Consider the following 23,999-nt stretch of genomic DNA (forward strand, 5'->3'; position numbering starts at 1 on the left):
TGTGATTGGATGATAAATTATCAGGCACCGCATTGATTATTTGCAACGCAGGACAAGCTAGATAAACTAGTAATATCATCAACCATGTGTAGTTAACTAGTGATTATGTTAAGATTGATTGTTTTTTATAAGATATGTTTAATGCTAGCTAGCAACTTGCTCATTGCTGCACTCGCGTAACAGGTGGTCAGCCTGCCACGCAGTCTCCTCGTGGAGTGCAATGTAATTGGCCATAAATCGGGCGTCCAAAAATGCAGATGACCAATTGTTATGAAAACTTGAAATCGGCCCTACTTTCAAGACTACTGGGATCTTGGAAAAAAACAACCCCTACGCTCTGTATTTTCCACTGGCTGCCCCACCACCACAGAAAGCACTGAGCTAAGCTGAAACACCCGCATTTTGGAGCTGCCTTACTCAAGAAAGCAAAAAAGAGACCATGTTTGTGTTGACTACTAGCAGCTTTATTAACTAGAATTATTATTTTTTTTACATTGTTTGCAAACTGATAATATGACATTTATGCCGAAATAACATGCAAACAGGCTAGAAAGATGGGGCTCAAAACAGGCTCTGCCCCACCTGCCCTGAATGACTGGTCGCCATTGAGCCTTGCCCTTGTGCACACATTTCAAGTGGTTTGCTAGTATGCATATTGGAACAAAGCTTTGGGCACACATTCTAAGTAGTTTACTAATATGAAACAGAGCTTATTAATAGCCATTTTGGTGGACTGCCATGCTTTTACACTGTATACTGCTACTTCTAGTCTGACCGCTCTGAAGTGGTCTTGTAGGGACACATTTCAGATCAGTTAACATATTTCAGTCCATTTGAACCAGGTCTCTGTAAACTGGGTTGTCGTGCAAAATGGTCAACATTCCATTATGGTTAACCTGCAGCCGGGGCTCTAAATTATATTTTCATTTGTAGCACCAGAAAATGAGATTTTTTGATTGATTGAGATACAGCCTATATGAATTCTAGCTACATTCAGCACATGTTGTGCCCTAGAAAGAAGAAACTATCCACTGGGCACACTGGTTGAATCAACTTTGTTTCCACGTTATTTCAATGAAATTACGTTGAACCAATGTGTAATAGACATTCAATTGTGTTCTGTGCCCAGTGGGTATTATGTGACTAAAGGCATTTGTTTATTATAAAAGCTAAAATGTTGATACGAATACCTGTCAATGATATTACATAGTTGTTTGTGGAATATTAGTTTTCTACATTGTGTGAAAGCACTGTTTTCCTATTGAGCTGCATAACATTGTACACTGTCTTTTTAGAAAAATGTCAGGTTGGTTATGAAAACATGCAAGAGATCTGTCATTTATTCATTGCTATGAGCTTTTCCCTTTCGTTTTTTAAACCAGTGGTGGAAAAAGTGCTCAATTGTCATACTTGAGTAAAAGTAAAAATACCTTAATAGAAAATGACACAAGTAAAAGTGAGTCACCCAGTAAAATACTACTTGAGTAAAAGTCTAAAAGTATTTGGTTTTAAATATATTTCAGTTTCAAAAGTAAATGGAATTGCTAAAATGTACTTAAGTCTCAAAAGTAAAAGTATAAATCATTTAAAATTCCTTAAATTAAGCAAACCAGACAACACAATTGTCTTGTGTTTTTTATTGACGGATAGCAAGGGACACACTCCAACACTCAGACATAATTTACAAACAAAGCATTTGTGTTTAGTGAGTCTGCCAGATCAGAGACAGTAGTAATGACCTGGGATGTTCTCTTGATAAGTGTGTGAATTGGACCACTTTCCTGTCAAAATGTAACAAGTACTTTTAGGCGTCAGGGAAAATGTATGGCGTAAAAAGTACATTATTTTCTTCAGGAATGTAGTGAAGTAAATGTTGCCAAAAATAAATAGTAAAGTACAGATACCCCCAAAAAACGACTAAAGTAGTGCTTCAAAGTATTTTTTACTTATGTACTTTACAACACTGGTGTAAACAAATGTTTAACGACATGTGAGTAGTTTTAGAATGGCTCAAGACATGGCTTATAAATGTCAAATGTGGTCCCTGCGATCCACTATAGGTAGATAAAAATGAGGTGCTGGTAGTATGGGTCATGCCATTTGACCTGGTTGGGCTATAAGCAAGCCGTTTCCGCTGTATTAATGGTGCAACCATGACGCCATCGACTCTGCACTCGCCTTATCATTACAACAATTATTATCTGAGAGGTTTTTTCCAAGGCGCACAGTGCTCCCAAAATAACACTCCTGGTCGCATACGAACCAATTGGTTGCACTTTAGAGCCCTGTCTGCAGCTAATAACAGCCTCTCTGGAAGCTTCTACCTCCACCACAGACTCACTGCATTAAGTCACAGTCCAGGAGTTAAATCTCTACTAAATCTCTATGGGTGTGAAATGAGACGTGCAAGACTAGCCCCAGGTCAAAGGTGAAGAGCGGAAGGTTGGGTTTTAGTTAGTGGGCCGGAATCTGACATTGGTGCAATCTTTAAAAACACCACAGCCATGCTTTCGCGTAGCCCATCCTTTCAGATCAGTGGCTACACAACGAAGCAAAAGGGCCGCCAGTCGAGAGTAATTTGGGACCTGGCACAGTTGTAACCTTCCCACCACCCTAAGTTAGTTATCGGTCCGACGTAGCTGGATTCCTAAAGGTATTGATTTGGGAGGCACCGTCTGACAGTGGCATGCCTTCAGTTTCTCCCTCTTCCGTCTATCAACAAAGACCCTTGGTAGCTTTCATGCTGAATGGGAATCACAGAGAGTCGATAAACCGCCTGAGATCAGTGGTCGACCAGCAGTTTCATTATATCGCTCTCACTGCCAAGGCATTGATCTCCACTAAACTAGGATATCAAAGCCTGACGAGAGGAGAAACAAGTCATAGCATAAATAACAGGGCTGGTTTGGCTACTGTAGTGGGGGCTACCCTCACAGCCACATACTTTTGTTGTTTTCACATGTACATGAAGTCACCAGCAGTTGTGAGGCATTAAGTGGATGACAAAGGCTTTGCAATACCTAGTCAGTTGCACAACTGAATGCGTCTTCCACGTTTAACCCAACCCCTCTGAATCAGAGAGGTGTGGGTGGCTGCCTTAATTGACATCCATGTTATCCACACCCAGGGAGCAGTTGTTGGTCAACTGTCATGCTCAAGGGCAGAACAGCCCATTTTTCCACCTTGGGGATTTGAACCAGCAACCTTTCAGTTACTAGCCCACCGCTCTTAATCGCTAGGCTACCTGCCGCCCTAACATAGGCCAAGCTCAATGTTGCTTGTTAGTTCACTCAGCAGCATATGGTTCTCATTCGAACTGTGGCATGGGAATGAGTCAACTATCAACTTGATTGATGGATTGCCTGCTATCACATTACAACCAATATCATGTCAGACTGAGACGTTTTAGAGGGAAGGAGGTTCTGGCAGTAGATATGATTACCATTCAATTACCGACTCCCTGACATCCTCTTTAACTGACAGCCAATTGGTTTTCTAACTTCCATCTCAATTGAAGCAACTCAGTTTCTCTGTTTCTAATTTCCTTAATTGATGAATTGTTTTTGGTTTCGACTTCGGTATATTGCAAGAGTACTTTTTTGTCTGATGCCGGCTACAAATTCCATTTGGTTTGTATGAGTTCAGGAGGAGAGAGGGAGGGAGAGAGAGAGAGAGAGAGAGTCAACGAGAGAGAGAGATGAAGTGCACTAGGGCAGAAACCTCTTGGCTGGTGAGAAAATAAAATAAATCACGCACTGACTACGTCGAGCTTGTGACTCGACAAATTTGTTGGATGCATTTTCTGTTTGTTTTGGTTGTGTTTCAGATCATTTTGTGCCCAATAGAAATGAATGGTAAATAATGAATTGTGTCATTTTGGAGTCCCTTTTATTGTAAATAAGAATATAATATGTTTCTAACCACTTTACATGAATGTGGGCGCTAACATGATTATGGATAATCCTAAATGAATCGTGAATGATGAGTGGGAAAGTTTCAGATGCAAAAAATACCCCAAAGACATGTTAACCTCTCACCATTACAATAACGGGGTGTGATATTTGTAGAGTCACATGATGTAATCATTGCGTGTTATGAATATGGGACCAAATACTTTACTTTTTACTACTTTAATAGACATAAGTGAATTCCTCCCAATACTTTTAGTCCCCTAAAATGGGGGTACTATGTACAAAAAGTGCTTTAATTTCTAAACTGTTCAAAATGATAATGGATAAAAATGCCCTCAAATGAAAGCTAACAGTCTGCACTTTAACCTCTTAGTCATTGTATCAATTAAAATTAAAAGTGCCTGAGTACAGAGCCAAATACGTGTGTCACTGTCCCAATACTTTTGCAGCTCACTGTATCACGGCCCAACCTGTCTCTGAGTATTACTGTCCCACTCCTCCACTTCTTCTCTTGTCAGTCTTAAATATATATAAGGCAGAATGATCTAAAGGCGTTCGATCTTCCATGTCTCCTCAACTCACTCTTCCTGACACTTTGTCTGTCCTGCTCCCCTGTCTCCCCGCTCTTCCTTTCTCAAGTTAAATCTCATATTACACAGGCATGTAATATGGCTCTGGCTAGCGTTTCCTGGGCCTGATGGGTCAACTCGTAAAAATCTCTCCTCTCTCTCTCTCTCCCCGCTTTCTCCCTCTCTCTCTCCTGTCCCTCTCTCTCTCTCCTGTCCCTCTCTCCTCTCCCTCTCGCCTCTCTCTCTCCACAGTTCTTCATCCTCCTTCTGCTGATCTTCTTCTTGGAGATTCTGTCCATCATGCTCTTCTTTGTTTACCAAGACCAGGTAAGGCGACGTCTCACTCTTATTTATTTATTTATTTGTATTGTGTTTGATTCCAGTAGCGTTTAAGTCTCACAGAATGTAATAATATAAACTCAGCAAAAAAATAAAAGTCCCTTTTTCAGGACCCTGTCTTTAAAAGATAATTCGTAAAAACCCAAATAACTTCACAGATCTTCATTGTAAAGGGTTTAAACACTGTTTCCCATGCTTGTTCAATGAACCATAAACAATTAATGAACATGCACCTGTGGAACGGTCGTTAAGTCACAAACAGCTTAGGCAATTAAGGTCACAGTTATGAAAACTTAGGACACTAAAGAGGCCTTTCTACTGACTCTGAAAAACATCAAAAGAAATATGCCCAGGGTCCCTGCTCATCTGCGTGAATGTGCCTTAGGCATGCTGCATGAGGACTGCAGATGTGGCCAGGGCAATACATTGCAATGTCCGTACTGTGAGACACCTAAGACAGCGCTTCAGGGAGACAGGACGGACAGCTGATCGTCTTCGCAGTGGCAGACCACATGTAATAACACCTGCACAGGATCAGTACATCCGAACAACACGGGACAGGTACAGGATGGCAACAACAACTGCCCGAGTTACACCAGGAATGCACAATCCTTCCATCAGTGCTCAGACTGTCCGCAATAGACTGAGAGAGGCTGGACTGAGGGCTTGTAGGCCTGTTGTAAGGTAGGTCATCACCAGACATCACCGGCAACAACGTCGCCTATGGGCACAAACCCACCTTTGCTGGACAGGACAGGACTGGCAAAAAGTGCTCTTCACTGACGAGTCGCGGTTTTGTCTCACCAGGGGTGATGGTCGGATTCGCATTTATCGTCAAAGGAATGAGCGTTACACCGAGGCCTGTACTCTGGAGCGGGATCGATTTGGAGGTAGAGGGTCTGTCATGGTGTGTCACAGCATCATCGGACTGAGCTTGTTGTCATTGCAGGGAATTCATCCTCCTCCCTCATGTGGTACCCTTCCTGCAGGCTCATCCTGACATGACCCCCCAGCATGACAATGCCACCAGCCATACTGCTCGTTCTGTGTGCGTGATTTCCTGCAAGACAGGAATGTCAGTGTTCTGCCATGGCCAGCGAAGAGCCCGGATCTCAATCCCATTGAGCATGACTGGGACCTGTTAGATCGGAGGGAGAGGGCTAGGGCCATTCCCCCCAGAAATGTCCGGGAACTTGCAGGTGCCTTGGTGGAGATGGTAACATCTCACAGCAAGAACTGGCAAATCTGGTACAGTCCATGAGGAGATGCACTGCAGTTCTTAATGCAGCTGGTGGCCACACCAGATAATGACTGTTACTTTTGATTTTGACCCCCCCTTTGTTCAGGGACACATTATTCCATTTATGTTAGTCACATGTCTGTGGAACTGGATTGAAACGTAGAGGAGCATTGGCTTTTCAACATAAATACATTTTTACACATCAGAGCATTTCCAACTTGGGAAGGGATTAATAATAAAATTCGCACACACACACACACATACATCCTGCTCCTACATACACACCAGTACGTACACTGGCATGCACAGACACAATAATACAATTCACAGCATTTCAAATTCAATCCATCTAAACAAGCGGTGCGCCAATAACGGGACGCCCTCCAATCTATCGGCCACGGCTAATCCATTATGCATGACTTGTGGCATCCTCGCTACCCCGAGGGCCAGGGCCAAGGCCGTTGGTGTCTACAGTCTCCGCCTGTACCTTTTAGTAAATAATGATCCTACCCTTTGATATTTTTCTCCTCCCTCTTTATTTCCTTTGAGTGCATTTGATTTTTTCCCACTCTCGTACTGTGTATAGCTTTTTATCTGTGGTTATGTAATAAAACCCATACAGGCTCTGTTAAATCTGAATCCTCTGCCCCACAGCCATTATAATCCTTTGGTTTGTCTCAATTGGTGTGTAATTCTAGAAGAGTTCCTGGATTGGTAGCATCTTCCTGGGCTTTCAGCCATTATATCCCTTCCGCTATGGATGTCAGTCCCCACCCTAGTCCCTATGTCTGATTCCCTATCCTCCATTCCGGATCTGAATGATTCAGTTTAATTTCTTAACGGTTCTACTCAAAGCAGTGCAATGAGAAGCTGGGTAAAAGACCGGAGCACTGTAAAAGCCAGGCGTACTGTAGATGTACTGTAGGACTTAAGAAAGAAATTAAGAAAGAAAGGGAATGGTCCTCCAGTGGCTAGTTTAAATGGACTCTATGATGTTCTTGAACCGCAGGGCCATTCAATATGTACATAAGAGAGTTACATGTTAATGTTATTGTTGGGAAGGCTATGTTCTTTTTTTAAAACATCGTTTTCCATTACGGGTACTGGAAGGCAGATGTGTGTGCTGGCTTTTATTTCAGCCCAGCACTAAACACACGATTCAGCAAGGTCATAGTGGTCAAATGAGTTGGCGCATGACGTTAATGGTTATGTCAACTTGCGTTATCGCAAAATGTATCAGTTACCGCTGGAAATCTGAGTTACAAAAACAGTGTACAGTCTGTTGCTGCCCTATTTCAGAAATATTCAACCTACCAGCCACGTTGATTCAACATAAATGAGAAAGTACGAAATAATGAGGAAACTTTACCCAGAGAGCTGATTTCTGATCCTTCATCAGTATTCTGTTGCCGGGTCTCATTCCCACAACACCGCTACTCCACTGATGGCCTTGAACACTTCCATCTGTTCCTTCAACACATCAGCGCGTGGCACCTAATGCCAGCCTACAGCTGCCAACCTTGCCATCTTTGACTGACTTCAATAGCTAAACTAAAATGTGCTCCGCTCGGGTTCCCCAAGACCAGGATTGGGAAACGCTGACCTAGTCTCATCACCACCTAATCAAATAGGGTCATTAAAAAAGTTACAGCAGCCAGGCGGGGGTTCCTTTCCAACTAGGAAACCGTGTCGGTCAAACCAATTACTGTAGGAAAATGGTGATCCGTACGTTGTCCATATTAGGACAGACACACATGTCCATGGAAGTTGTCAGAGTCACCTGGAGTTGGTGTCAGTCACTTTCAGTTGGTATACACATTATATAATGTGTTTTTTTAAAATAATTTATTAGTTTACAATATGATTAATTCATTAATATTTGTAAAAGCGTCAATGATGAAAGCATTAGAATGTGACTCAAATGAAAGACAGTGACATTTTCTCCAATGTGTGGCACAACTCAGTTTGTTGTATATAATAGTAAGGATCATATTTCTTACATAAACAAGGTGCACATTTCAACCTCAGCAGCATGGGACTGAGGTTCAATGTAGCAATTTGAAATTGAGTCATGTAACCACTTCCTGAATACATTTCAAGCATGGAGAAGTTTCATTTTGTGCTGAGAGAAACGTTTGATTGGTAAAACACACTACTAATCATAGTGATTCACCCATTAAATTAATGGCGACATGAAATTACTAATTCATTGGACTACCTACAAGACATAAAATGTTCTGTTCTTTGTGTGAAAAGGAGAAACCCATTGTTGAAATCCTGTAGGGGTGTTGACAGTATAAAAAAATAAAAAACCTGGGTTCAAATAGTATTTGTTTTGCTTCAAACACTTTAGCTGGACTTTAGGCACTCCAGGCAGGATCAACTGGCACTCAGGCAGTGTCACGCCCTGACCGTAGATTGCTTTTGTAGATTGTTTCTATTTTTAGTTTGGTCAGGGTGTGATGTGGGTGGGTATTCTGTTTTGTTCTATGTTTATATTTCTATGTGTTTGGCCTGGTATGGTTCCCAATCAGAGGCAGCTGTCAATCGTTGTCTCTGATTGAGAACCATTCTTAGGCAGCCTGGTTTTGCCCTTGAGTTGTGGGTAGTTGTTTTCTGTTTCGTATCTGTACCAGTCAGAACTGTTTTGTGTTGGTCTATTTTTGTTATTTTGGTCTTAGTGTTCTGAGTTTAAATAAATATGAACATGGACACATATTGGTTCGATCCTTCCTACTCCTCCTCAGACGAAGAGGACAGCCGTTACAGGCAGGCTCAACCAATCGCTCAAAGTACAAATACTAAACTATTTGAACCCACGTCTGGTAAAAGTATCTGTTGATTTAAACTTCATAGAATTCAATATTGCAATCAGGTTGAGATAAAACCATAATACAATAAGTAGAATTGGAGCAAAGCAGCATTGAGTAAAATAGACTGTGGAAAACAAAACGTGAACAGCTCCTGTCAATGTTTCCCTATGAATAAATATGAATATATATGAATGCATTTGAATAAACATACGACATTAAAAGGAATACCTACAGAGAGAATAGAACCACAAAAAGACCCCATTTTGACAGTATTCTATCCTTGCTGGGAGCTATCACAGACCAACATAGATAAACAGTTTGCCATTTTACCAGTTAGGGCTCCCGAGCGGGTGGTCTAAGGCACTGCATCTAGCTAGAGGTGTCACTACAGACCCTGGTTCGATTCCAGGCTGTATCACAACCGGCCGTGATTGAGAGTCCCATAGGGTGGCGCACAATTGGCCCAGCGTTGTGCGGGTTAGGGTTTGGCCGGGGTAGGCCGTCATTGTAAATAAGAATTTGTTCTTAACTGACTTGCCTAGTTAATGGGACGATTTGGGACGATGCATAGAGCCTTCGCCTTCTCTTCACATTTCCTGATTCCTCGTCCAATAAACATTTAACACAGTGCAATGTAAAAAATACAGAAAGTATTCAGACCCACAGATTTTTCCAAAATGTGTTACATTCCAGCCTTATTCTGAAATGGATTAAATTGTCGTCGTCGTCGTCCCCCCCCCCCCCCCCCCCCCCCCCAATCAATCTACCCACAATATCCCATAATGACGAAGCGAAAACAGGTTTTTAGAAATACCTTATTTACATAAGTATTCAGACCCTTTGCTATGAGACTCAAAATTGAGCTCAAGTGCATCCTGTTTCCATTGATCATCCTTGAGATGTTTATACAACTTGGAGTTGTAGAACAAATTCAATTGATTGGACATGATTTGGAAAGACACACACCTGTCTATATAAGGTCCCAAAGTTGACAGTGCATGTCAGAGCAAAAACCAAGCCATGAGGTCGAAGGAATTGTCTGTAGAGCTCCAAGACAGAATTGTGTCGAGGCACAGATCTTGGGAAGGGTACCAAAAAATGTCTGCAGCATTGAAGGGCCCAAGGAACACAGTGGACTCCATCATTCTTAAATAGAAGATGTTTGGAACCACCAAGACTCTTTCTAGACCTGGCCGCCCGGCCAAACTAAGCAATTGGGGGAGAAGGGCCTTGATTAGTGAAGTGCTATCTCTACTGTACTTCACTAATCAAGCGTTTATGGTAGAGGTGCCAGACGGAAGCCACCCCTCAGTAAAAGGCACATGACAGACCGCTTGGAGTTTACTAAAAGGAACCATGAGAAACAAGATTCTCTGGTCTGATGAAACCAAGATTGAACTCTTTGGCCTGAATGCCAAGCGTCACGTCTGGTGGAAACCTGGCATCCCTTCGGTGAAGCATGGTGGTGGTAGCATCATGCTGTGGGGATGTTTCTCCGCGGCAGGGACTGGGAGACTAGTCAGGATCGAGGGAAAGATGAACGGAGCAAAGTACAGAGAGATCCTTGATGAAACTCCAGAGCGCTTAGGACCTCAGACTGGGGCAAAGGTTCACCTTCCAACAGGACAACGACCCTAAGCACACAGCCAAGACGCAGGAGTGGCTTCGGGACAAGTCTCTGAATGTCCTTGAGTGGCCCAGCCAGAGCTCAGACTTGAACCCGATCGAACATCTCCGGAGAGACCTGAAAATAGCTGTGCAGCGAAGCTCCCCATCCAACCTGACAGAGCTTGAGAGGATCTGCAGAGAAGAATGAGAAGCAAACCTTGAGGAAGCAAACCTTGAGGCCTAGAGAAAGATTTGAATAGCTCTACTGCTGTGTAATGAGCTGCTTTGGGAAGAGAGAGTGTTTGGTGAGTTTTCACACTGTTTCTAAATTGCACATTTGATGACAACATGATTCAGGCTAATCCATAACAGTGTGTATAAAACAACAGCTTCTTTAAGCAGCGTCAAGTTGATAAGAATCCCTCAAAGCAATGACTTTAAAGACTGTGAGGCCGCAGCAATTGCCATTTGCTGAAAAATGATGCAAAATCCTTCTTTGAATCTCTAATCTAATATGGCAGGTTTAGCTGTCTTGTGGTGATCTGGCATAATATGAGTCAGTGTGTTCCAAGGCGATACACGGGATATGCTTTTTTAAATTATTATTATTATTATTAGAATAATTTTTTAAAGTATATTATTATTTATTTTTTATTGAATATTTAAAACATACAATATACTTGCAGTGAAGCCGCTCAACAACTACATCACATTGGTCATCTAACGGACTCCTATTCAGAGCGACACACAGAAGCAACCAGGGTCAACGCCCTGCTCAAGGGCACGTCGACAGATCTCCCACAAGGTCAAAAACGGGGACCCGAACCAGCGATCCATCAGCCACCGGCCCAAGCTCCTAGTCGCCAGGCCACCAGGCCTCCAAGATCCCCCTCACATTTCCCCCCAAAAATTATCAGAGTGGATTGATCTTTTCCAGACAGATTTGATCATGCATTTTTTAAGTTACAGGAGTGTCAGCAAAGTTATGATTGGAAGTATGAGCCAGTATCTGCTGGAAAGATACAAGGAGAAATATTTCCTTAGGGCCGTATTCTGACTTGAGATAGCACTAAACTCGAATTTGTCTCCCATTGACGTCAATGAATGACACGAAAGTCAGAGTTAAGCGTGCATCTCAAGTCAGAATAAGGCCCGTTGTGCTTTCAGCAGAACAAATTTTGCTCCTATTATTTTCAGAAGGGAATACAAGACAAGAACAAATGCTAAAATCATGAAATTGTATTTTAGTAACACTTCCCCTCATGCTCTTTTATCCTTTGTGTTACCTTTGTGTTCTACATTGTACCCGTATATTATTTTGCTCAGAAAAATATCAGGTATAGAGTCTATTATTCATGCTACATTGCGGCTGTGTTGAAACAGCTGTAAACAAATGTGATTTTAGCAACGTTGGGAGAGCCCTTTTGACAGTGGGTTGAACAGACCACTGATGGTGTCAGCCTGTTGCCCTCTACACAAACATGCCAAAAGACTGCATTACCCTACTGGCACAGTTTTTGAGAGAGCAAAGGCTCTGGATCAATGGCAATATATCAGATTGATGTATTGTTTGTTGACTGTCTGAATGCGTAAATAAGTTGTGTGTTTCGGAGACAGAGAGACAGAGACAGAGAGTGTTTGTGTGTGTGTGTTTTGCATGAGTAAGGATGTCCATGTCTTCACCTTGATGTCTTTGTGTGTCTTGTATCCAGGTTGATCACTATGCCCAGAGGGATTTGAAGAGGGGACTCCAGCTCTTTGGCACTGAAGGCAACGTAGGCTTGACCAACGCCTGGATGATCGTACAAACTGATGTAAGTCCATACCAAGGCACTTAACCCTACTTGCAAGTCGCTCTGGATAAGAGCGTATGCTAAGTGACTAAAATGTAAATGTCAAATGTAAGTCAATGTGTCCAGCTTAGACTGCCCCCTGGTGGTCAGCAGTAGAACAATACACTAGTCTTAAATTGGCCTGGTCCCAGATCTGTTTATACCAATGCATGACAATGACCATAGGGGTTAGCAAGACAGCACAATCAGATCTGGGACCAGGATAGTGTTAAAAGAGGCCAAGTTTTTAGAAATACAGTACTGCAGGCTAATTACATGATCATAGGGACACTTCATAGGGACAAGGGATTATGCAATCTAACCTGATTCCACCAATAAGAATAGCCTTGGATTCTTTAAATAGGCTGCCAAACAGTAAGAGAAATGCAAATTGGACCGCACGGCTCCCCGAAGAACAACACTGTTTGTTTCCACACTCACTTTGATGTGCTTGGCTTTGTATTATTCATGACTAAAATCCACAGCTCAAATCATGGGCAAAAGAAAAGTAGGAAACACACGGTGAGGAAAGATAGTAGAGAAAAGATTGAATAAAAGGAGCTGATAAAAATGCAGCAGGCACTGCTGGTGAAAGCTGCCGAGAGATGTCAAAAGATACCAGATACAAGATATCAAACTTTGGGCTATTTGATCACAGAATGACCCTTTTTTACATTATAAAGTCCAGTTTGATTGTTTGTAGTGTGCATTAGTGAATAGTGTGCATTAGTGAATAGTGTGCATTAGTGAAGTTGTGTGACTGACTGCACATCGTGAGTGAGTGAGTGAGACCATGTGTTCAAGATTAAATTCTAGATTGAGTCACATGTCAAAACCGCAGCAAGTGTTCTCATTCCATAAGACTAAGTTAACCCTCTCCACCCTCCCCCATTGAATACATTACCACACTGCAAAATGCACCCAGGCAAAGTTAATCTAGTTTAAATTCAGTAATGACCATTTTGGAGTGATGAGGGAGAACTATCCAAGTAAAAGATGTGACAGAGATATGTTTAACATACAGTACTTATTCAAGGGTTTTTCTTTATTTTTACTATTTTCTACATTGTAGAATAATAGTGAAGGCATCAAAACTATGAAATGACACTTATGGAATCATGTATTAACCCAAAAAGTTTTAAACAAATCAAGATATATATTTTATATTTCAGATTCTTCAAAGTAGCCACACTTTGCTTTGATGGCAGCTTTTCACATTCTTGGCATTCTCTCAACCAGCTTCATGAGGTAGTCACCTGGAATGCATTTCAATTAACAGGTGTGCCATGTTAAAATTACATTTGTGGAATTTCTTTCCTTAATGCGTTTGAGCCAATCAGTTGTGTTGTGACAAGGTAGGGGTGGTATACAGAAGATAGCCCTATTTGGTAAAAGACCAGGTCCATATTATGGCAAGAACAGCTCAAATAAGCAAAGAGAAATGACAGTCCATCATTACTTTAAGACATGAAGGTCAGTCAATACAGACAATTTCAAGAACTTTGAAAGTTTCTTCAAGTGCAGTCACAAAAACCATCAAGCGCTATGATGAAACTGGCTCTCATGAGGACTGCCACAGGAAAGGAAGACCTAGAGTTCATTAGAGTTATCAGCCTCAGAAATTGCAGTCCACATTAATGTTTCACGGAGTTCAAGTAACAGACACATCTCAACACCAACTGTTCAGAGGAGACTGCTGCAAAGAAACCATTACAAAAGAACACCAATAAGAAGAAGAGACTGGTAACGCTGTCTGTGATTTATTTAGAATTCAAGGCACACTTAACCAGCATGGCTACCACAGCATTCTGCAGCGATTCGCCATCGCATCTGGTTTGTGCTTAGTGGGATTATCATTTGTTTTTCAACAGGACAATGACCCAACACACCTCCAGGCTGTGAAAGGGCTAATTGACCAAGAAGGAGAGTGATGGAGTGCTGCATCAGATGACCTGGCCTTCACAATCACCCGACCTCAACCCAATTGAGATGGTTTGGGATGAGTTAGACCGCAGAGAGGAAAAGCAGCCAACAAGTGCTCAGCATATGTGGGAACTTCTTCAAGACTGTTGGAAAAGCATTCCAGGTGAAGCTGGTTGAGAGAATGCCAAGAGTGTGCAAAGCTGTCATCAAGGTAAAGGGTGGCTACTTTGAAGAATATAAAATATATTTAGATTTGTTTAAAAAAAATTGGGTTACTACATGATTCCATATGTGTTATTTCATAGTTGTGATGTCTTCATTATTATTCTACAATGTAGAAAATAGTATAAATAAAGAAAAACCCTTGGAATGAGTAGGTGTGTCCAAACTTTTGACTGGTACCGTACATTTGGAAATGCCAGAGAACGATCTCTGTTCATGAATCATGCAGAATGCTTTTAGTGTGTAGCATTTTTGGTGTTCCTCTCTGTTCGGTCATTAACGTTCAGTGTCCTTGTCTGGTGTAGTTCCGCTGCTGTGGCGTGACCAACCATACGGACTGGTTTGAGGTGTACAATGCCAGCCGCGTGCCCGATTCCTGCTGTCTGGAGTACAGCGACAACTGTGGCCTCGTGAACCCAGGGACCTGGTGGACCGCGGTAAGATGCACAGAATCACACATACACGAACAAACACACATGTACCCACACATACACTCTCCCTCTCTCCGACACACATACGCACATGCGGTTGTTTTTGTTGCCCAAATGTAATTGTTTGGTCCAAAAACCTTCCTTGTGACCAACCAGGTAAACAAAACATTACAGTATACTGTGATAAATCTCAGACAATCCACCCACAGTCCACTGAGCTTTTGCTAAAACCCAACCCACCATTTGGGAAACACTGCTCTGCTTCACCTGTTCTCATATGCCTTATATTTGGGGTATAAGGCATATTCAAATATAAGGGGTATTTAACCCTATGGGCTATAGCCCATAGAAACCCAGTGAATAACACATTCTAAATGGCAAAACAGATGTATCATAAGGAATAAGGTTTTTAAGTATCTATCCTATATCTAGGAGATATAAGAAAGCTCAGGAATATTTATATATATACACTGCTCAAAAAAATAAAGGGAACACTTAAACAACACAATGTAACTCCAAGTCAATCACACTTCTGTGAAATCAAACTGTCCACTTAAGAAGCAACACTGATTGACAATAAATTTCACATGCTGTTGTGTAAATGGAATAGACAACAGGTGGAAATTATAGGCAATTAGCAAGACACCCCCAATAAAGGAGTGGTTCTGCAGGTGGGGACCACAGACCATTTCTCAGTTCCTATGCTTCCTGGCTGATGTTTTGGTCACTTTTGAATGCTGGCGGTGCTTTCACTCTAGTGGTAGCATGAGACGGAGTCTACAACCCACACAAGTGGCTCAGGTAGTGCAGCTCATCCAGGATGGCACATCAATGCGAGCTGTGGCAAGAAGGTTTGCTGTGTCTGTCAGCGTAGTGTCGAGAGCATGGAGACGCTACCAGGAGACAGGCCAGTGCATCAGGAGACGTGGAGGAGGCCGTAGAAGGGCAACAACCCAGCAGCAGGACCGCTACCTCCGCCTTTGTATAAGGAGGAGCAGGAGGAGCACTGCCAGAGCCCTGCAAAATGACCTCCAGCAGGCCACAAATGTGCATGTGTCTGCTCAAACGGTCAGAAACAGACTCCATGAGGGTGGTATGAGGGCCCGACGTCCACAGGTGGGGGTTGTGCTTACAGCCCAACACCGTGCAGGACGTTTTTCATTTGCCAGAGAACACCAAGATTGGCAAATTCGCCACTGGCGCCCTGTGCTCTTCACAGATGAAAGCAGGTTCACACTGAGCACATGTGACAGACGTGACAGAGTCTGGAGGCGCTATGGAGAACGTTCTGCTGCCTGCAACATCCTCCAGCATGACCGGTTTGGCGGCGGGTCAGTCATGGTGTGGGGTGGCATTTCTTTGGGGGCCGCACAGCCCTCCATGTGCTCGCCAGAGGTAGCCTGACTGCCATTAGGTACCGAGAGGAGATCCTCAGACCCCTTGTAAGACCATATGCTGGTGCGGTTGGCCCTGGGTTCCTCCTAATGCAAGACAATGCTAGACCTCATGTGGCTGGAGTGTGTCAGCAGTTCCTGCAAGAGGAAGGCATTGATGCTATGGACTGGCCCACCCATTCCACAGACCTGAATCTAATTGAGCACATCTGGGATATCATGTCTCGCTCCATCCACCAACACTACGTTGCACCACAGACTGTCCAGGAGTTGGCGGATGCTTTAGTCCAGGTCTGGGAAGAATTCCCTCAGGAGACCATCCGCCACCTCATCAGAAGCATGCCCAGGCGTTGTAGGGAGGTCATACAGGCACGTGGAGGCCACACACACTACTGAGCCTCATTTTGACTTGGTTTAATGACATTACATCAAAGTTGGATCAGCCTGTAGTGTTGTTTTGATTTTGTTGTCAGCACATTCAACTATGTAAAGAAAAAAGTATTTAATAAGAATATTTCAGTCATTCAGATCTAGGATGTGTTATTTTAGTGTTCCCTTAATTTTTTTGAGCAGTGTATATACAGTGCCTTGCGAAAGTATTCGGCCCTCTTGAACTTTGCGACCTTTTGCCACATTTCAGGCTTCAAACATAAAGATATAAAACTGTATTTTTTTGTGAAGAATCAACAACAAGTGGGACACAATCATGAAGTGGAACGACATTTATTGGATATTTCAAACTTTTTTAACAAATCAAAAACTGAAAAATTGGGCGTGCAAAATTATTCAGCCCCCTTAAGTTAATACTTTGTAGCGCCACCTTTTGCTGCGATTACAGCTGTAAGTCGCTTGGGGTATGTCTCTATCAGTTTTGCACATCGAGAGACTGAATTTTTTTCCCATTCCTCCTTGCAAAACAGCTCGAGCTCAGTGAGGTTGGATGGAGAGCATTTGTGAACAGCAGTTTTCAGTTCTTTCCACAGATTCGATTGGATTCAGGTCTGGACTTTGACTTGGCCATTCTAACACCTGGATATGTTTATTTTTGAACCATTCGATTGTAGATTTTGCTTTGTTTTGGATCATTGTCTTGTTGGAAGACAAATCTCCGTCCCAGTCTCAGGTCTTTTGCAGACTCCATCAGGTTTTCTTCCAGAATGGTCCTGTATTTGGCTCCATCCATCTTCCCATCAATTGTAACCATCTTCCCTGTCCCTGCTGAAGAAAAGCAGGCCCAAACCATGATGCTGCCACCACCATGTTTGACAGTGGGGATGGTGTATTCAGGGTGATGAGCTGTGTTGCTTTTACGCCAAACATAACGTTTTGCATTGTTGTCAAAAAGTTCAATTTTGGTTTCATCTGACCAGAGCACCTTCTTCCACATGTTTGGTGTGTCTCCCAGGTGGCTTGTGGCAAACTTTAAACGACACTTTTTATGGATATCTTTAAGAAATGGCTTTCTTCTTGCCACTCTTCCATAAAGGCCAGATTTGTGCAATATACGACTGATCGTTGTCCTATGGACAGAGTCTCCCACCTCAGCTGTAGATCTCTGCAGTTCATCCAGAGTGATCATGGGCCTCTTGGCTGCATCTCTGATCAGTCTTCTCCTTGTATGAGCTGAAAGTTTAGAGGGACGGCCAGGTCTTGGTAGATTTGCAGTGGTCTGATACTCCTTCCATTTCAATATTATCGCTTGCACAGTGCTCCTTGGGATGTTTAAAGCTTGGGAAATCTTTTTGTATCCAAATCCGGCTTTAAACTTCTTCACAACAGTATCTCGGACCTGCCTGGTGTGTTCCTTGTTCTTCATGATGCTCTCTGCGCTTTTAAACGGACCTCTGAGACTATCACAGTGCAGGTGCATTTATACGGAAACCTGATTACACACTGGTGGATTGTATTTATCATTAGTCATTTAGGTCAACATTGGATCATTCAGAGATCCTCACTGAACTTCTGGAGAGAGTTTGTTGCACTGAACGTAAAGGGGCTGAATAATTTTGCACGCCCAATTTTTCAGTTTTTGATTTGTTAAAAAAGATTGAAATATCCAATAAATGTTGTTCCACTTCATGATTGTGTCCCACTTGTTGTTGATTCTTCACAAAAAAATACAGTTTTATATCTTTATGTTTGAAGCCTGAAATGTGGCAAAAGGTCGCAAAGTTCAAGGGGGCCGAATACTTTCGCAAGGCACTGTATGTCTCACAGAATGAAATAATATAAACTCAGCAAAAAAAAAAAAAGAAACGTCCCCTTTTCAGGACCCTGTCTTTCAAAGATAATTCGTAAAAATCCAAATAACTTCACATATCTTCATTGTAAAGGGTTTAAACACTGTTTCCCATATTGTTCAATGAACCATAAACAATTAATGAACATGCACCTGTGGAACGGTCGTTATGACACTAACAGTTTACAGACGGTAGGCAATTAAGGTCACAGTTATGAAAACTTAGGACACTAAAGAGGCCTTTCTACTGACCCTGAAAAACACCAAAAGTAAGATGCCCAGGGTCCCTGCTCATCTGCGTGAATGTGCTGCAAGGAGGTATGAGGACTGCAGATGTAGCCAGGGCAATACATTTTAATGTCCGTACTGTGCGGCGCCTAAGACAGCGCTACAGTGAGACGGGACGGACATTTGATCGTCCTTGCAGTGGCAGACCACGTGTAACAACACCTGCACATGATTGGTACATCCGAACATCACACCTGCGGGACAGGTACAGGATGGCAACAACAACTTCCCAAGTTAAACCAGGAACGCACAATCCCTCCATCAGTGCTCAGACTGTCCGCAATAGGCTGAGAGAGGCTGGACTGGGGGCTTGTAGGCCTGTTGTAAGGCAGGTCCTCACAAGACATCACCGGCAACAACGTCGCCTATGGGTACAAACCCACCGTTGCTGGACCAGACAGGACTGGCAAAAAGTGCTCTTCACTGACGAGTCACGGTTTTGTCTCACCAGGGGTGATGGTCGGATTCGCGTTTATCGTCGAAGGAATGAGCGTTACACCGAAGCCTGTACTCTGAAGCGGGATCGATTTGGAGGTGAATGGTCTGTCATGGTCTGGGGTGGTGTGTTACAGCATCATTGGACTGAGCTTGTTGTCATTGCAGGCAATCTCAACGCTGTGCATTACAGGGAATACATCCTCATCCCTCATGTGGTACCCTTCCTTCAGTCTCATCCAGACATGACCCAGACAGGAATGACAGTGTTCTGCCATGACCAGCGAAGAGCCCGGATCTCAATCCCACTGAGCCCGACTGGGACCTGTTGGATCGGAGGGTGAGGGCTAGGGCCATTCCCCCACAGAAATGTCCGGAAACTTGCAGGTGCCTTGGTGGAAGAGTGGGGTAACATCTCACAGCAAGAACATGCAAATCTGGTGCAGTCCATGAGGAGGAGAAGCACTGCAGTACTTAATGCAGCTGGTTGCCACACCAGATACTGACTGTTACTTTTGATTTTGAAACCCCTTTGTTCAGGGACACATTATTCAATTTCTGTTAGTCACATGTCTGTGGAACGTGTTCAGTTTATGTCTCAGTTGTTGAAATATTTACACGGTAAGTTGATACGATGCCCATCCAACCCGGAAGCCAGCCGCACCAATGTGTCAGAGGAAACACCATACACCTGGCGACCGTGTCAGCGTGCACTGCGCCCGGCCCACCACAGAAGTCGCTAGTGCGCGAGTTTGCTGAAAGTTTGCTGAAAATAAACGCAGTTGACAGTGAAAGGATGTTTATATTTTTTGCTGAGTTTATATATTATTTTACACATTTTACCACTTTTTTGGGGCACAAAATTTTTTTAAAACCGGTACCGGGTTACGTTTAGACGAGTCCTGTGACACTTGTGGGGGTCGTAGAACAAAACGGAGTTCATGAGAGTCTCTGCTTTCGATACTGGGATACTTTGTTGCCCAAACAATTTCCAAAAATCAGTCTTCTCAAGAAAACCTCTGTAGTGTTACAGACATTTTCGTCTCCTGGTCTGACAAAAAGCTCTGTATCCCTGTCACTTTTCACCGCAAACGCGGAAGGCCAACATGGGCGTATGTGGTGGATTGAGCCCATACAGAACAAAAAAACATATCTCTAGCTTAGACAGATTTTGATGGGGATTTTTTAATTATGTTAATCAACTCTATGGGGTTTTTAAATCTGTGCCTTGAGGTCTGCAGCAGCATTGCTGATTTTCTTTCTTTTGCCCCTGGTAGTTAATTAATATATAATTCCTTGATTAATACCCTTGTTTGGTGAAAGAATCCACTCAACTGGTGTCACAGGTCTAAATCCCTGATTTATAGGGGAAGACTGAAAACCAGCAGTGCTAAAGACTGAGGCATAAATTCTTTCTGCCGTATACCATGCTAGGCTCATGTACTCTGTGCCAGTCCCAACGCTGTCTGACGTTGTCTATGCCACTATCTTTCATTATTACAACAACCGCTGCTTTAAGGATATATAAACTATTCACAATTCTATACGTGAAGACTTGTATTTGTCTCGTGGTACATTACATCATCATTTTCAGTGACACTGTTTCACGTAATGTCTCTTGAATGTTAAAAAGTTGTCGCCTAAGTGTATAACCTGCTTGTGTTGGCCATGAAAAATTCAGCTTGTTCGCTCGTCTAAATGTTGTCCCAGCACAGAGCAATGGTACCATCTGCAAGTTACTCCCAACCTTCCGCCCCTAGTGAAGGCATCCATATGGGACCCACTTAGCTAACATGATAAGGAGATGATTTGCAGAGTAAAAGGCATGTATGGGAGGATGTGTCACTTTGTGTTGGGCGGTGTAGAGAAGAGCCTGTGGGCCCGATACTCTTGTAAGTCTACCAAGACTAGCGACAGAAGGAAAATGAAATGTACCCCAACCCTGCTGTAGGCTACACTTAGGCACCCCATGCTATAAATGAATGTGATGTTTTTGTATAATGTGCTGTAAAACTTTTGTTTCCATTCCTGTGTGTCTCCACAGCCATGTTACGAGCGGGTGAAGGATTGGATACAACAGAATCTGGTGGCCCTGTGGATATTTGCCTTGTGTACGGCACTCACACAGGTACAGACACTGGTGACACAATTGTGCTCTTCAGTGCACGTTGAAAGTGCTTTGAATGCTTATGCTTCAGTGGGTAGCATTTTATAGTGATGTCTATTGACAGGGAACCATAACATCTTAGCTTGGCACCAGTAGATCGGTATCTGCTTTTCCAACTTTGCTATACAGACTCCATTCTAAATATCTGTGCATATGAACGTTTACTGTAGCTTGCATGAATGGCAGGACAACAAAAGTCAGAGGAGTTGGTTAAAGCACATATTGAACAGATCTGGAACCAGGCTAATATCCCTAATAATTTATAAGAAATGAGATGATTTGAAAGTAGGCCTCAATTAACAATTACAGTGAAACCCAATTCAAATTCATGAGGTTGTTCCTTTTATTCTCAATGGAGACACTGGTCTTGTACAAATACCCATTCTAGCTTACTACACACTTAAACTGCATACTATTTAGCACATACAAAGTATACAGTATGCCACGACTGCAACCTGCGTTGTGATAATTTCGTTGTTTGCTCTATAACCTGTTTATTCATGTGCCTTGCAACCGTGATATACAGGGCTAAACAATCAAAATAAATTCAACCACACCTTTGTTTGATCACAAAATATAGCAACCTCTGTCCAGTGAAGTCCACAAAGCATATTGCATGTACAGTTAGTTAGTTAGTTACATGACCTACAGCATGGTCAAACAAGTTCACGTTTCAGACATTTTTGGACCACTTAACAACTGTCGCAAAGAAAACAGGATCTGCCTGCACTGTTCCAGCACCACTTTAACTTCAACATTTTAACATCAACACCACCTGTGCTTAGTCAAATAGTGACAACGAAAAGATGCCAAAAACAATTTAGTCCAATCAACGTAAGCTAAATAGGATGTGGCTGTCCATGGTTCTGATTTCTGTGTGTGTGTAGAAAAACCTGTTTACTCACCCTACTTGTAGAGAAACACTAATGCCATCCTCCTCTCTTTCATGTTGACAAAACATTCTGTCACTCTGTCATACAGTACACGTTTTTATTTTTTGTTGTCCTCAGCTACCTGGATAAAATGCTTGCTTGCTAGCCTAACGTCCGTTCATGGGCAACGTTAGCTAGTTAACATTAGACTTCTACATCTAGCTACATATTGAACTTTCATCCTTTCAGGCCAGGGGAACAACAATCTATGAATTAATGGTTGGATAAGAATCGCAGTTATAATCATTGGCCAGTACAGATAATTAAGTTAAACCACAAGTCCAAATCACCATCTCCATCCATGGCCAATTTAGATGTTGCTTACAATGCAATACTTGTGAGAATTTTAAGGAGAACAAAAACCACTTAGCCTACATTTGAACACCAAAGCAGAACACCACCATCGGCATCTTCCCAATTAAGTAGCCTAGTTTTGTCGTTTGGCTACTTGAAGAGAACTGGGGCCAATCACTCACAGCCCACCTCTTCCCAACTTTGTGGAAAAGTGTGCATCGAATTCTACTGGATGAAGAGCCGAAATGAGTATAACATCCTGGCATTTAAACCATACTAGATTGAAAAAAAAAAATTGGTAGCAAATCCCCATATCTGATTATCAACTGTTGTCAAAGCCGACATTACTATGAAATACGGGCTATTAAAGTATACTCGATTTTCTAAAATATCCCATACTATATTTAGGACACAAGTATGGGTATTCAGACACAACCACTTTATTGATGATGTAGGTGTGTCACATTGGTTTTGGTTGTGTATGTGTTCCCTTTGTGTAGATTCTGGGTTTGGTCTTCTCTATGACGATGTTCTGCCAAGCAGTCAAAGTGGAGACCTTCTACGCCTAGCAGCGTCCCCTCTTTGCCCCAAAGGACTCTGTGAATGAGTGAGGCACACACCTCTCTCTCTCGCTCTACTCTGTGACGGACCTTTCTCACCAACGACTCGCCGACCAATCCTCATGTAACATCTTCACAATGACCTGTACTGTAAAACAAGCACAATGTACTATCGGGAGCCAGTGGATGTTTTTTTGCTGAATTAAATGTTATTCGCTCATTTTGTGGTCAACATATATATGTAATATATAGGAGTAATCCTTTTTTAAATATATGTTTTAAATGATTTTGAATCATTCTATAATCTTAAGTGTTTTTGAAACGAGAGGAGAGCTAAGGAATGCAGGTCAAGAGTGCATTTATTAAGACAGGCCATATGAGTAGTAAAGTGCATGGCTCTTATAATGGTGTTAGTAAATGTTTGGCTCATCCAAATCAACTTTTCCTTGAGTTTCTTTTTTACTCCAACGTCAAGAAATACTGTAAATTATAGTGCATTGTAACAGTGAATTCATAATAATACTTATTTAATAAACAAGTTAATCTGTAGGGATTTACTATGTATACAATATAATAATATACATCAGTATGGCAACTTCAATACTAAGAATGTCTGGATGTTCACAAAATATCCTGAAAATAGAAGATGGTCCCTAGGCCCCATCTCGAGTTGCACAGATCAACAAAACCAACATGAGTCATCCTAGGCTACTAAATGTCTCTTGAGATCTGACTGTCACAGAATCTGTCAAGATCCTCGACAACGTCTCCCTGCTGTGGCCTAGGGGCATTTCTTTCCCAC

At 42.4% G+C, this 23,999-nt stretch overlaps 1 protein-coding gene across 2 annotated transcripts in view; it reads left to right on the plus strand.

Moving 5' to 3' along the window:
• LOC139411301 (tetraspanin-4-like) overlaps positions 1-23,744 on the plus strand; it is a 110,472-nt gene extending 86,728 nt beyond the window's left edge. For both annotated transcript variants that reach the window (XM_071157438.1, XM_071157437.1), the window contains 5 exons: positions 4,733-4,807; positions 12,193-12,294; positions 14,763-14,894; positions 21,289-21,372; positions 23,138-23,744. In XM_071157438.1, the coding sequence (XP_071013539.1) occupies positions 4,733-4,807; positions 12,193-12,294; positions 14,763-14,894; positions 21,289-21,372; positions 23,138-23,206 (462 nt within the window). In that variant the 3' untranslated portion in view covers positions 23,207-23,744. The remainder of the gene's footprint in view (positions 1-4,732; positions 4,808-12,192; positions 12,295-14,762; positions 14,895-21,288; positions 21,373-23,137) is intronic.
• The last annotated feature ends 255 nt before the right edge of the window (positions 23,745-23,999 follow it).

Source organism: Oncorhynchus clarkii, chromosome 6 (genome assembly GCF_045791955.1).
Source record: "Oncorhynchus clarkii lewisi isolate Uvic-CL-2024 chromosome 6, UVic_Ocla_1.0, whole genome shotgun sequence".
Taxonomy (NCBI): Eukaryota; Metazoa; Chordata; class Actinopteri; order Salmoniformes; family Salmonidae; genus Oncorhynchus; species Oncorhynchus clarkii.